Source organism: Cupressus sempervirens, chromosome 3, assembly GCF_028749045.1.
Source record: "Cupressus sempervirens isolate cs-2001-9-10 chromosome 3, ASM2874904v1, whole genome shotgun sequence".
NCBI lineage: Eukaryota > Viridiplantae > Streptophyta > Pinopsida > Cupressales > Cupressaceae > Cupressus > Cupressus sempervirens.
The window spans coordinates 189,004,555-189,020,207 of record NC_143120.1 but is presented as its reverse complement, the minus strand read 5'-3'; the positions used below and the strand labels follow the sequence as shown (position 1 = coordinate 189,020,207).

Below are 15,653 nucleotides of genomic sequence, written 5' to 3'. Positions count from 1 at the left end.
TTTACAAGTTCTAGGTTTGCCCAGAATCACTAAATAATTTATCAAAATCTAGATATATATTACATCAATTTATCATCGATCATATTAAGCGGATAAATTTAGTTAAGCTTCGGGAACTTCTTCAAGATGACATGTGTTGATTCAGTCGTAACATTTTGATAAACTGTGCTTTAAGAAAATAGCACACGTTTGAAAAAGAGGAGCTCAGTCTCCTGACTTGACTGTAGATAAGCTCCGTGAATTTTACGCAAAAACGTGTGTCACCGTGCAATACACGGAAGTAGACTAGACTCATTATAAATAGGGGTAGCAAATGGAGGAGAATAAACACAGAATGCGAAATATCATGATGGCTACAGAAAACAGTAAGAGCATGATGAAGATCTTCTGGTGCTCCTCTGCATGTCTGCTGCTTGTTTTATCTGCGTTAGTCGATGTGGGAGTCTGTCAAGTGTCTTCCATCGTTTCATCTGATGCCTTCAACTCCATAGTTGGGGGAGCTGCCAGTGGCTGTGCAGGAAAGGGGTTTTATACCTACGATTCCTTCATCAATGCTGCTAATGCTTTCACTGGCTTTGGCACATCTGGCGCTTCTGATGTTAACAAGAGGGAAATCGCTGCCTTCTTCGCTAATGCTGCCCATGAGACTGGAGGTAGTTCCATGTCCAATATTACAATATCTGACTTCTTGTTATCTTGTTTTATATCTATTGTTGCTAGTAGCATTACTATTACTAATGAAAAGGAGGTTGTACGTATGAAAAGAATTTTGCTTCATCGAAGAGCAGAACCCAGGCAGCACATACTGCGATCCCTCAAAGACACAGTATCACTGCACTGCTGGCAAGAGTTATCATGGGCGAGGCCCTCTTCAGCTCTCATGGTCAGTAAACATGATCATTTTCAATTCCTACTTTTTCTACTTCTAATCAATCAGATATTGGAATCCCGCGTAGCCAATATATTACTAATGTAAGGTCATGATGACAGGAATTATAACTACGGAGCGGCAGGAAAGTACCTTAAGTTTGACGGGCTGAACAATCCAGAGATTGTGGGGACTGATTCGACCATCTCGTTTAAGACGGCGGTGTGGTTTTGGATGGTGAACAGCCAGTGCCACACAGCAATCATGTCTGGGCAAGGCTTCGGAGGGACCATTAAAGCTATTAACAGCATGGAATGCAACGGTGGAAATGATGCGACTGTGAGCAGCAGGGTGAATTACTATCAGAAGTTTTGCCAGCAACTCAACGTCGACCCAGGGTCGAACCTCCGATGTTAATTTGCCTTCTCTATCAGTGCGTATCGTAATTAAGTCGCGAGAATGAGGCAGCGATGCCAATAATAAGACGTAGGTAGTCGATAGTACAAAAGTGTTCTGATTTCATATTGAGATCAGTGTTATAGATCTGTTGGATGTTTAAACTAATTAATAAAGGAGCATGATAGTAACTAATGCTTAATCAAGGATCATATTTGTGTGTTTGTTTTGAGAATTACGTGAAATTTTCTGACATGTTCTCTTAACATAATCTTGCTTATTACTATTTAAATTAAAGTCACGATAAAGTTTATTGACTAAATAAGTTCAAGGCTACAAGTAGGAATATTTCCACATCTGTTTAATCTTTATGAACATCACCTAAATCTAATGAGTGCTAAGTGTTCCATTTATTCATATGAGAGATGGATTCATGTGTGAATCACTCACTACTCATGAAACATGAGTCAATGAATCCGAATAAAAAACGACACATAATTAGAAATATCACAAGTACCAAGCTATTATAATTCAATACAAGAACTAAATATTATGTTTTATATCAATTATTAATAAATATAAACAATATAATTATTGATTATTTCTATAAATAAATTTCTAAATATTTTTAAGCATTAAATAAATATTATTTTATAAAAAATATCAAATAGATCAAAATGCAACAAAAAATTGAAAATAATCTAATTTCAATACATCATATACAATATACAATTTAGAATTGTGATTAAAATGAGTTGAAATCTATATATGCAATATATATTTTAGACATTTTTCTTAATTAGTATCCTTTACAAAATTTTATATCAAGAAAAAGTCTAGTGCAAATGAGAAAAAAGAAGCAAACATGGCAACGATAAAATACTATTGGGTGAATATTTACTCTCATTAATCATAATGGGCCTAAGATTAATCAAATACGCTTTTTCTTAAAATAAACTCTTACTAACTTCTTTTTGGTTGATTAAGCTTTAGTAAGATGCATTGTCTATGATAATATGGTGGAAACATATTTTGAGTGGTGAAACTACCAATTTTTTAATGTAATCATTTTTTTTTTTTGGCATGTAGGGGCTAGAAATATATTTATTTTGAACTATCGAAAATCATAAATGTTCATTAGTTGATTAAAAAATGTCGGGTTAGTCGAGCTCTAGTATGGTTTCTGGTTTGCAGTTTCACATATGATTTTGCATACATCTCAGATTGTAATTAAATTCCCACACATGGAGCACAAACATGTTTTCATACAGATACTCAAACAACTCTAACTTGCATACATTGAGTTTAGGAGATGCTATATGAGTACAGGTCAGACCACAAATATAGTACAATGATTAGAGGAATGAATGAAGGCCAAATTGAATGACAATTTGTTCATTTCTTGACATTTTGACGGTCAAAATGAACAACCAATAGTCTAATATTATGCTCAGTACAAGTTGAGCATCTAGAGTCAAAACCATTGTAAGGATACAAAGAATAATGATGGCATAGCTAGTTCAACCATAATTTTTGAGCAACTATGACAGTCATTGTATTTTCATTAGAATTCAATTAAATTGCAGCTCTTGTTGTACTATTCATAAACAAAAGATATAAAGACAGGGTTAAGTACTTAAGGGGTTTTATAACAAATTTTCTATCCCTACTGCCATGAGTACAAGATGGTATCAATGATGGTGCAACTACCATTTTTTTTTTATGTAATCATTTTTTTGCATGCTAGAATTATATTTATTTTAACTATTTAAAATCGGAAATGTTCATTAGTTGATAAAAATATTGAGTTAGTTGCATTGTATTATGCATGTTAAACATAACACCAACCTACTTTATCAAGCTATAGTAGATCAATAGGTGAAATTATAGTGAAAAAATATTTTGAAAATTGTTTTACAATTTTAAAATATGCTAATTTAACATAGATTATGGTATAGATAAAAGAAGTATGTGATTGAAACATCAAGAGTAGAGATAAATCATCACAACAATCTTTTCCTTTCCTTAACAACTTTATATGTGTATTTGAATTAGAACTAATTAGAACTTGCCCCCAAGAGGGATGCAATAATTATGCTGATAGTTAAATATATATTGAATTTGTACACAACTTCTATTCCATCTTATAAGATCTTTCAAATTCCCCTTCTAAAATCAAACAAAAATTGACATTGCATACAAATTTACCATTACCATAAAATCATAACTTCAATTATTCAACTACACAAATATGACATTAATTATAAATTATAGTAAGAACAAAATTTAATAAAAAATGGCTTACAATTCAAACTTTCATTATTATTTTTGGTTTAAAAGCATAAAGTTGTGTGCAAAAATATTTACAAATGTTTATTCTCTCTATATATTATTTTAATCCATTTAGGATCTATATAAATTTTCATCAAAAAGCATTAATGCATCTTGTGGGAATATAATCTTCAATAATGTTTATGGACAAAATTTTAATAATTCAAGTGGACAAATTTTAATATTTTACATTTAAGAGTAAAATCTTTAACATAAGAGAGAACTTCAAACTTTAATTTTGATTACTTATGAGATTATTGTTTCTTATTGTACTTGTTGTAGGCTAGTAGTATTGTATTCACTATCAAGGATTAGTGAATTAGCATTGAACATAGTAACCAATAATATGCAAGTATTTTTACCTCATTTCATTTTTTCTAAAATTTTCATTGTTTATGAATTTAATATATGATTAAAAATTATTTATCTTCAATATAATTGGTTCAATTCATTTGGTCTTATAGGACCCATTTTCTCTGAGCTCCCACCATATTACATTTTTACGACAAGATTTTTGTAATGTATTGATAAGTATAGATATATACTTTAATTATTACATTCACAAACTATCATTAATAACTATTATGTATGAGTAATATATCTTCTATTATTTTTCCTATAAACATCAACATGGTGATCATTAAATAATTTATTATTTTAATGTCATTGTTTCACTTTAAAGCACAACATAATTTTTTTTAAAGGGTATATTTCATAGTTTCTTTTTAAATTTTTGATTCTATATTTAAAAAAATCATAATAGTAAAATTAAATATCCTTTGATATTATCATCATACTTATAAACTATTTTAGTAAAAATATAAAATTATATAATTGTCATAGATTTCACCCTTTATTTAACTTGATTTGACTAAAATTATATTGAACAATTCATCAAATGAAGAATTACATTTGTGTCATCATTTGAATTACTAATAATTAAGATTTAAAATTAGCATGATCTTTGAAATTTCAGTTTCAAAATTTTGTTCTATGAATTCTTATGAAAAATCGTTACCTAAACTAAAGTCTCAGAATTCACTACTTGCTATATATATGATGTAAAATATGACTAATCTCATCTTTTATATGACCAAATAAAATTTAAAGAAGCATCTTGCAATCACGTCTTTCAAATTCAAAATTAAATTTCACATATAAAAATTATCATATTAACTCTATTTTTTCATAAAAATCGTATATCTAAAATCCAAATACAAGCCCCCTTCATTTAAAATTTAAAATATTACCATTTAAAAACTATTTTTTGATTAATTTTTTATGAAGAATAATAATAAGCAAATTATATATATATATATATATATATATAAAACTGAAAAGTAACAATTATATTATACACCTATCTTTTTAGCTTTCATTTCCTATATCTATTCATTATTATAATATTTAATGACTATTTCTATTATAATACATTCTAACAACAAGTACATGTTATCATGTGACATTTGTTATAACATAAAGATATAGTTATGAATATCTATTTTAATTAATGCATGTTAACTTGTATAAGCTTCTTTCAAAAAATAAAATTTATTTTGAATCATTTTATTAAACTATTTATATAAAAATAATTTCTAGTAATGTTTGGTTTTGTCAAAACTTAATTATTATTATTTTGTTAATTCTAAATTTGCAATCTCTTTATACATCATTATTATTTCCCTATAGTGAATTTTAAAAATAGCTTCTTTTAAAAATTGAATATATTTTCAAATTTAACATAAATTATTTATTTTTAATAATAAAATGAATTTTATGTTGTGTGATTTTCTAGTGATGACAAATAAGTATCTTTGTTAAAAAAATTAACCTAAACATAAGCCCAATTTACTTTGAAAGAAAAAATCTAATTTTTTATTATTAAAATTTTAGCAAAGATCGATACATTTTACCCGTGAGTGAATACTCAAATGCAAAGGGAGCCCATAACCATCTCATAGAAATCATTATTTTTAAACAAAAAATCACCACATGAAAACCACCAACTATTGCAAGGATGTTATTCCTTTCTAAGCACTATTAGTTTTTTAATCCTTGTCCTAATTCTTGTATCATGAAAGATTTCCCTAATGACTTGCCATATTGCCCATTTCCACCTTTTGATAAAAAAAAGAGTTGCATTTTGTATTGGTATCAGATTTAATTTTTCCAAGAAAGACAACACAATTTTTTTAATATCAAAGTTCACAACTCATCTGTCATTTAATATACAAGCATTCGTATAAACTATAGATGATCCTCCTCCCTATGTCAAAGTAGCAGGGTTTCTAAATCTATACACAACCTCCCTAAAAAACTGCCCTTGTTAGTTTTGGTAGCTTTGGACAACTATTTGTCCATATGTGATTAATTAGAAAATAATATTTTGTTACCAACTAATGGGTTGAAGTAGGAACAAATATTTGTTAATTAATTGAGTCCTTTAAGAAGCAACTAGAAACCATTTTGGTTAGGGTTGTTAATTTATTTTTAATCTCGACCATTGATTGAGAGCCAATCTCAATCGTTGGTCTCCCAATAGGAGTATTATAAAAGAGGGTCAAGGGGGCAATTCGAGAAACATTTACAATGTTAGAAAATAAATTTGCAGTGATAAAAACTAATCTTACAATGTTAGCAAGGGTGAGTGATATTGTTGAGGATAGAGGTGGGGAATATTGGTGGGAGAAATTGGAAGGTTGTCAGAGTTCTACTAGTAAGAGGCAAGGAATTTTGTATCTCTTGATTTGCTAAAGTTTAATATAATTCCTCATTTGTAGAACTAGTTTTCCCTTAGGGGTTTTCCCAAGGATAATTTGTTCTAAAATATTGTGTTCATTGTGTTATTTCTTTCTTTCCATATTTTATTAGTGAATCTATAGATATGTTATTTTTTGATATTAGATGTGAATTACTCTTGGTAGTTAAATAATCATTTAAGATAAGTGATTAATAATCAATGATTGTAGTAGTTATTTTTCACATGGTATCAAAGCAGTGTTGAGGGTAGAAAATTTGTGCCCTAGGAAAGAAATTAAGGGTTTATAAAACCTAGGTTGATCTCTTTATATTTATTATTGCTTTAATCCCTTGAGATGGCTTCTACTAGTTTGAGAGATCAAGATAGATTGGACAGTGCCTCAAATTTTTCTCTCTGGAAGGCTAGCCTTTCTTTATTTTTGGAAGAGAATTGTATCAAGGATTATATTACCATTTTTGTAATTATATAATGCAACACATCTTGCAACATACAAAAAGGATGATGCCAAGGATCATATTGCTCCACATATCTTATAGCTAGATACAATGAGAAGATGTGTGCTGCCATTATGAATTTGTACCAGAATGCTACTGCTAACACGAAGATCATTCTAAGAGAGAAGTTCAAGAATACTAGGATGAACTAGGGAGAAGATGTCAAAATTCACCTCACCAGGCTTAGAACTATCAAGGACAAGTTAGCAGCTATTGGAGATAGTCCTAGTGATGATGAGCTTGTGAGAATAGCCCTAAATGAGTTTACTAAGTAGTGGAATGTCTTTGTTCAAGTTGTCAGTGGATGAAACACCTTACCAAGTTTGGATTGACTATGGGGCAATTTCACTCAGGATGAGTTTAGACTAAGTCCTATCAATGGGGCCAACAAGAGTTAGAAAAGTAAGGTGGAACATGAAAACATTGCCCTAGTGAGGAAAGGGAAAGAAAAGAAGAGGTTTAGAAAAGGATCAAATTCACAAAGTGAGAAGAAGAAGAAGAAAAAGGACATTTCTATGATCAAATGCTTTCATTTTCATGAGTATAGTCACTATGCTAGAAATTTCCTAGAAAGGTAGAAGGGAAAGAAGCAAGTGACAACTTCAACAAGTGCAGAAGAACTCTCCAATAGAATGGAAGATGAGTTTGAACTCATAGCTTGTATGAATAGCTCAACCTCATAGTGTGTTTGGTGTATAGACAGTGGGGTGTCATTTCATATGATGAGAGTTAGAGAGTACTTCTCCAGTTATATGGAGAACACCAATATCCAAATCTTCATGGGAAACTTGTCCAAACTTAACTTTGTTGGGAAAGGAGTTGTTTAGTTTTAGAGGGAGAATGGAAAGATAATTCTAGTTCATGAAGCATTGCATGTACTAGGCTTAGGTATGAATTTGATTTATGTATCTTTTCTTTGCGATAAGGGGTATAATGTACTCTTTAGAGGGACACATGTTGATCAAGCATAAGGATTAGAAGTCATCCATAACTATTGGAGTTAGGAGTGGTTGCCTTTATAGGTTACAATTTGATAATCCTAAGGCACTCATAAGCAACAATAATCTTAGAGATCTTGGAGGGCTATGAAATAGGAGGATGGGCCATACTTATTACGGAGCACTTAAATTGCATTGATGGGTGTTCCAGGGGTGATAAAAAAGAATGATGATGTATGTAAAGGATGTGCATTAGGGAAGTTTGCTAAAGAATATTTTCCACGGAGTGGTACTAGATTTGAGGATGTTCTTGATCTAGTACATTCAGATGTACATGGTTCAATGATGACAAAATATCTTTGAGGATATGCATACTATGTAACTTTTATTGATGATTTCTCTAGGAAAACTTGAATATAGTTCTTGAAGACCAAGGATGACATTTTCAGTCGATTCCAAGAGTTCAAGGCTCTTGTGGATAACTCAACAAGAAGGAAGATAAAGGTTTTTTGGTCAGAAAATGGAGGTGAGTACAAAGGAAATGACTTCCAAGAGTTTTGTACTAGAGAACGAATCAAGAGTGTATATTCCTTACAATCTATAATATAATGGAGTAGCCAAGAGGAAGAACTATTCTATATCATAGGCTCAAGTAGGTCCACTAACTGCTAATGAGGATTCAAGAAGTGACCTAGAAGAACTAGGTCCACCTGCCTTTATTTGCTTGGTTTCCTCTTCATTTTTATTTTCTTCCTCTTCCTTTTTCTATTTCTCCTCTTCTTCCTTTTCTTCTTCTTCTTTCTTCTTCATCTCTCCTTCCTTCCACTTTTCTTTTTCTTCATCTCTTCTCTTCTCTTCTTCTACTTTCCTCTTCTCTTCTTCTTTTCTTTTCTTCTTCTCTATTCTTTCATTCCTCTAAGCTCTTCTTCATCTCTGCATCTTTCTTTCTTTCCTCCTCTTCTTTCTTCCTCTTTTCCTCTTCCTCATCCTTAGAACTAGTATAATCCACAAAATTTTCAACAATGGATTGTTTGTAATCCTTAAAAGGACCCTCCTCCATATCCAAGGTAATTATTGTACTACCAACATGTATAGTATCAATAACAATGGTTACTTAGGGAGTGGTGACTAACTCTTTCACTACTATATCTATAATTGTTGTTGTTGATGGTGTTACTACCAATGGTGTTACTTCAAGGTTTTCTTCTACATGTGCTTGAAGTATAGGGATCTTTCCCCCTAAGTCCTTTCTTTCTTTTTCATGGTTGGGTACCTAGGTCATGTATTTTACAATTTCTTGCTTTGTTTCCTCATGCATTTCCTCGTAATTGTCTCATATTTTGAGAATTGCTCTTCTTTTAGTCCATAGTAAGGGCTCAATACTCTTCATAATGCTTTAAATATGTTCATCATTTTTAGCCTCATACAAATTTCATATCATTTTCTCCCTTATCTTCTTGTCTTCTTCAATTACTCTCTTCTTTGTATTTATCAATCTATCAAATAGATCTTTAGGTATCTTCTTTTGTACATCTTCAAATATTTTGTTAGTCAAAATCATATGTATCACTACTACATTTTCTAACTTTAATCTATCCCTATTACCATACAAATCATAAAACTTATTTAATTGTGCAAAATTGTCATTGTTAATGATTGTGTTATTCGGTGTCTCTATCTTTGGCTTGTATGGCTTCCTTCTAGTAGGAACCTTTACTTGTAATTTTACTTCTTCTACATGTTTTACATTTGCCTCTTCCTTCTCTAATTCTTCCAATTTAGATTCAATTATCCAAGTCTTTCTCCTTTGAGTCCCATGAATTATTTTACTATTCTTTCTAGGCCCACTAGCCATTTTCTTGGTTCTCTTATGTGTAGGAGATTCTATTGGCTCTTCATTCACTTTAGTCAACCTCATAGGCCTCCTAGTTCTAGGAAGGATAACTATCTATACCTTAATAATACTAACATCTTCTTCATCCTTCTAATTTTGTACAAATGGTACAAACTGTGGCTAAATTTGTGAAACTATTGTGTAAGGTGCACTAGTTGATGATCCAACTATTGTCACTCCTTGGGCTAATCTAGTGTCAACTACTAGAGGTTTATCCATTAGAATATTAGACTTCCCACTTGCACTCATATCTAGATAAATTCCTATTGTTTCCTTGTACTTTTCTCTACTCATGCATGTTTCTTTTCATATGGTTTCTATTCTCTTGTGTACTCTTTTCTTAATGTTTTTGCTATGAAGCTCATAGCGAACTTCCTTTACTTTCTCCTCATATATGCACCATCTAGGACTCTCTTTGTCTCTGTCTGACTCAACAATTATATTTTCATATCCTTCTATCAATTCTTTTGTCATCTCATTTTGTATGGGATTAATGAACTTGACCCATGGTTTCACTGCTTCCATAAATGTCACATTAGTTTCGACCATGAAACTAATGTCATCTTCACAGTTTTCTACTAGGGATGGAGTAATTCAATATCTTTTCTTCATCTCTACTTGGAAACTCTTCATCATTCTTATGATATCCTATGTTATGATGTCCTCTGATTGCTTTCTATAATGATGGGTAATCATTCTTATTGTACTACCATTTGTGTCCCATTCATGATCTAATATTTTGGGAAATGTTCTTATTACTTGAAAGAACAAATGTGTTATCAAAGACTCAAATATAAACACTGCATTTTTTGTCTTCTTAATTATGTCAATGTCATTTAGTAATTGGTGCTTCAATATCTCATACACATTTGCTTTTTCTTACTTCACAATCATTAGGTAAGCCACATGGATGAATCTAGTAGGTATTGAGTTCAATCTTGAATTGTAATTCATCTTCTACCTAATTATCTTATGTATTAGTCTAACTTCAGTTTCATATATCATGTCCATCCTCATGTTACTTCCATTAGACATAGTTTTTAGATTAGTTTCTACTAGCTTCTTTACATTCTTCCCATTCATAGGATTGCTTCCCTCATTACTAAGTCTAGTAAGCTTATGACTCAGGTTATTATTTATCATGATTGGTATGTCACCTACTGAGAAAATATCTTCATGAATTTTTCTCTAAGTAATTCGCATACACTCATGGTTATCAAATTTTGTGTAGAACATATATTGCTTAATGATGTTCAACTCATTCAAGTGTTCAAACCCTTGTTTAAGTGATAGGTCATTATTATAGACTAAATCTGAATCGTTATGAATGTCACTATCTCCAATACTCTCCAACATATAGTGAATGCATTTCCTAATGTCCTCTATATACAAAATATTGTGGGGAACTTGTGCAAATGCTTCTTGGAGATCATCTTCCATTGAAACATAGGGGTGCTTATTAAAATTATATGTAGGTCTCTCTCTAACATCACATACTGTAGGATTTTCCATTTTTCAAATTGAAACTTCAAGTTGTGACTACGCAAATGATAAATACCTTGATTTTGTGAAACTAGGGATTGCTTCAATTTTCTTCTTAGAACACTTCAAATCTTCCTTAAATTGTCTTCAAAGCTCTTCTTTAACTCTTTCACGATTGAATGGTTCTCAACTATTTGATTTCAACCTTTAAACCACATTTAATTCAATTATGCACTAATGGTAAAAATACATAATCAATAAAAGCTATTTCTCTTTACTAGTAGACTTTTTTTTCTTCATGCACTCACATACAAACTTTAAATCTTCTATGCACTTAACCACAACTTCAACATATTATGTTCTATCTTATACTAACTTCACATACTTGCTACTCCATTGATACTAGTTCCTTTATTAAATTATTCAATTTGATGAGTTAAAATCTACAACTGACTTCGATGTATTTTCAAGTGCTTCATTTGACTGACTTTCCAATACCACATGTGAACTTGTTGTGTCTTTGGCTTTGATAAATACTTCATTATATTCTTCTACATGTTCTCTTATTTTCATTTTGGATGTTACTATTGTTATCATTCATTCAAACATTTCTATTCACATTGCCATTAAAATTAGGATTCCTCATGTTGTTCCTCATGTCCATTCTACATAATCTTTCTATGTAACCCATATTGTTACATAACTAGCATACTAGAACATTATTTTCAAATCTATATCTAGACTAGTTAATTGGTGCTTTGCAATCTCTAGCAATATGTCCAAATTTATTGCACTTATAACATATAATGTTACTTCTTATTCTATTGTTCCCTTTATAAGATCTTCTTGCTATAGGGTTAGTACCTCTAAACATTCTACCATTGCTATTACTATTATTAAATTTAGGCTTCTTACAATTAATTGCTTTATGACCAAAACAATTAAAGTTGTAACAATAATTTTTTTAGTAGGTTTAAATGACTTACCTGCATAGTTCCTTTTCATATGTCCAAATTTATTGCATGTGTGCAGAATTTAACTTTGAATTCATTACTTACTTCTTAGGTGATTTAGCTTGCATATGTTTCCTAGGTATATCAACTTTCTCAAGAGGATGAGTTTGCACAACTTCCTTAGGTATAACTTCAAACTGAATTGCCTTAATCTTATTTTGATTATGCTTTTCTTGCATAGGTTGGTGATTCTTAGGATCTGGTTTCTTTCTAGCTTTAGATTTCTTGGTTGACTTTTCTCCAAGCTATCCAAGTCATGTTTTATCATAAGAGGGACTCCATATAAAGCTCTTCTCATCAAGCTTTTTAGTACTAGAAAATAACTTCTCAAGTTGTAACTTAGGCTGAGTTAAGTTTCCTTTCACATAGTATTATACTTTTCAAGTTCTACACACTACAACTTGGTGGACTCAAGCTCATATGCTACTTTGGTAAGATTGGATCCATATAGTATCTTGGTCCTTGTTAGAAGCCTCAACCCTATTAGGAGTTAACATATAGGATGTCATCCCTAATTATTTAAGTAACAATTTTGGTAAACAAAATCATTCCTTAACCCAAAATACTTATTTCCTTGTCATGCTCTATTATACCTATACAATACTAGAATTGGTAAAACCGTTATAACTCTATTAACATTGACCCTATTGTCCTCTAAACCTACACACATCATCATCATAGTCTTTATTAGCCTCACATAAATCTGCATGTATTAATATTACTTCTGTGAGCAATGTTGATCAAAACTCTAATTGTTATGTCAGATGAACAATATAACACTTAGACAATTTTCTAAGTAGACATCCCAAAACTTCATTCTTATAATCTTCTGACTTCACATGACTTATATGTTTCAACAAATGACAACATTATGCTAACTAACCTATCCAAATTACCACAATTTCAATATCAATGACACACCAAACAAGAATAATTCAATTAATGGGGATAATTCTATATGGTGGAATTTGAACTGGTAGAGAAGTCCATAGCATTGATGCAAGGGTACTTAGCTAAGAAATGGGACAACAAGGGTATTTCCTCCTTCAAGGACATTCTTGAGGATGGAAGGTCATCTAGTTGGGAAACCTTATGCTCTAAGTTTGAGCTTCCTATCAAACAAAAGAAAACCTATGAAATGATTGAAAAGGCTTGTAGGCACATGCTTCCTCCTAGACCTATTGCTATCACATTTGACAACCCTTTGGATCTAACTTGGAAAGATGGTACTCCTTTCTCTTCTACTAAAGCCAAACTTCTATATCATTTCTTATTTGTTAGTTTGGTTACTTTTAAATGTCTTAATACAATCTGTCCAAATGTTCCATCAGTGCTAAAGAATAAGAAAATATATATTCATTGATCTATGGCATATATCAAATAAACCCAAAAATATGTTTCTTTTTGTGGTTCCTCTTGCACAAGCTACCTATCAATAAATTAGCTGAGGATCTTAACTTTTTCTCCTGTTGTAGAAAACTAGGGTTAGTCTAGCTACCACATCTTTTTTTATTTTTATTTTGCCAAAGAGGCTAGGGCCTTATTTGGATTTGTTCTTGACTAGAATTTCAACATTAAAAACATAATTTTAGGGAAAATCTTGTGCAAAAATAAATGTTGTAATATTTTTGGTCTTTTTTTTCGATTGAAATCTTATGGCTTTTGTAGAAAAAGGGAATGATAACTTATTTTCTAAGCTATTATAAATCTTATTGGGCCTCTTAGGAGACTCATAATCCATGATATATTAATGTAGGTCAGCCTGATTTTAAAGTTTGAGGAGACAAAATTCCAAGAATTTCTACAAAATGAAGCTACCACCATGCTAAAGAAGGAAGTCTTATACCAGTATATGATAGAGATAGACAAGGAAAAGCCATATACCTTTGGAAAAGCTCTAATGGAAGCAAGAAGGATGATGTAGGAGAACATAGAACTCCTATTTTTATTGACCCACTATCAATCCTTCCTCAAGAGATTGTGACAGTGATACACCCAGCTCCACAAAGTTGGATTGTAGTGGTTGCTAGGAATGCAATCCTTGAATGGGGAGTGTTTTCTTTTTGAAAATCATATTCCAAATGTTTATATGAAATGTATCTAGAAAATTTTGTAAACTAATATTCGAAGAGTTGTACATAATTTGAGTTATCATAATTGATACTAATAACTGAGATGTGTTGAACTGATATGAAGATTGCAGGACTATAATTTTTTATTCCATTATACTCAATAGAAATAATTATTTAATATTTATATTATTTTTAGTTTAATCATCAATATAATAATACAAAATCTAAATCAAATTAGATTATAGTGAAAATAAAACATATTGCAATACTAAAGAAATAACTTTAGTAATAATAAATAATAAATAAAAATAAAATTTCACATTCATAAAACAAAATTAATATCACACTAAGTTATATTATTTAGTAAACTATAACCCAAATAATTTAAAATATTAAAATAAAAATATATAGAAATTACACCCTTCTATGCATGAATATTAAATTTACATATTTTACTTCTAACATACGTGTATAGGACACAACTACCCTCCACAATTGACCAATTTTCAAAAAATCGAAAACATCATGGATTTTTCTAAAAATTTCAGCATTTGATCTTCATGATTTGCATAGTTTGTAGTCGAAAACAACAAAAAATTTGGAAAAAAATCACTACAATCTGAAAAAAAAATTGACTTTGTTTTCTCCTTAGTACATTTTGTTTGGAGATTAACCTATCCCACCTGTATATATGAAATGTAAACAAATATGATATTATTAAAAAATAATAATAGATGGTAAAAATAAGATGTTCATAACAAGCAAGATTATTTTCGTTATGTATTGCCATTTTGTTTAATTCAAAATAAGAATAAAAAAATTACTAAGGTTTATCCACAACGACTAAAGACATGAAGTCATTCAATGGATTGCAACGGAAGTTGGAATCATATACAACTTTTGTTTCTAAATTGATTTGGTGTTCATTTCAGTCAAAAAGTTTGGTGTCCACCTCATTCAAAGGTTTTTTAAGCAGTGGCGTATTTCAAGAACTTGCATATATACATCTGAATATGTTGTCAAGAGCCAAAATTTATGGATGATTTTCTTCAATGCCGACAAACTATCTTTGGACAGATCTACAAGTTTTAGATTTGCCCAACAATTCATCAAAATCTAAATACCAATTAACAGTATATATACTACATTAATCTATCATCACTTACATTAAGCTGATAAGTATAGTCAAGCTTCGGGAACTTCTTCAAGACAAGATAATTTGTGTTCATCCAGTCGTAACATTTTCAAAAACTGTGCTTATAAAAACAGCACACGATTGAAAAAGGGGAGCTCAATCTCCTGACTTGACTGATGTTAAGCTTCGTGAATGTTACGCAAAAGTGCGTGTCACCGTGCAATATACGTAAGTAGACTACGCTCATTATAAATACGGTAGCCAATAAA

General features: G+C 30.8%; 1 protein-coding gene across 1 annotated transcript; it reads left to right on the top strand.

Annotated features, from left to right (window-relative positions):
- The first annotated feature begins 298 nt into the window (after window positions 1-298).
- LOC149565443 (endochitinase 4-like) lies at window positions 299-1,476 on the top strand. Its single transcript, XM_089818971.1, has 3 exons — window positions 299-653; window positions 766-883; window positions 991-1,476. The coding sequence occupies exons 1-3, from the start codon at window positions 314-316 to the stop codon at window positions 1,283-1,285; spliced, it is 753 nt and encodes a 250-aa protein (XP_089675097.1). The 5' UTR covers window positions 299-313; the 3' UTR covers window positions 1,286-1,476.
- The last annotated feature ends 14,177 nt before the right edge of the window (window positions 1,477-15,653 follow it).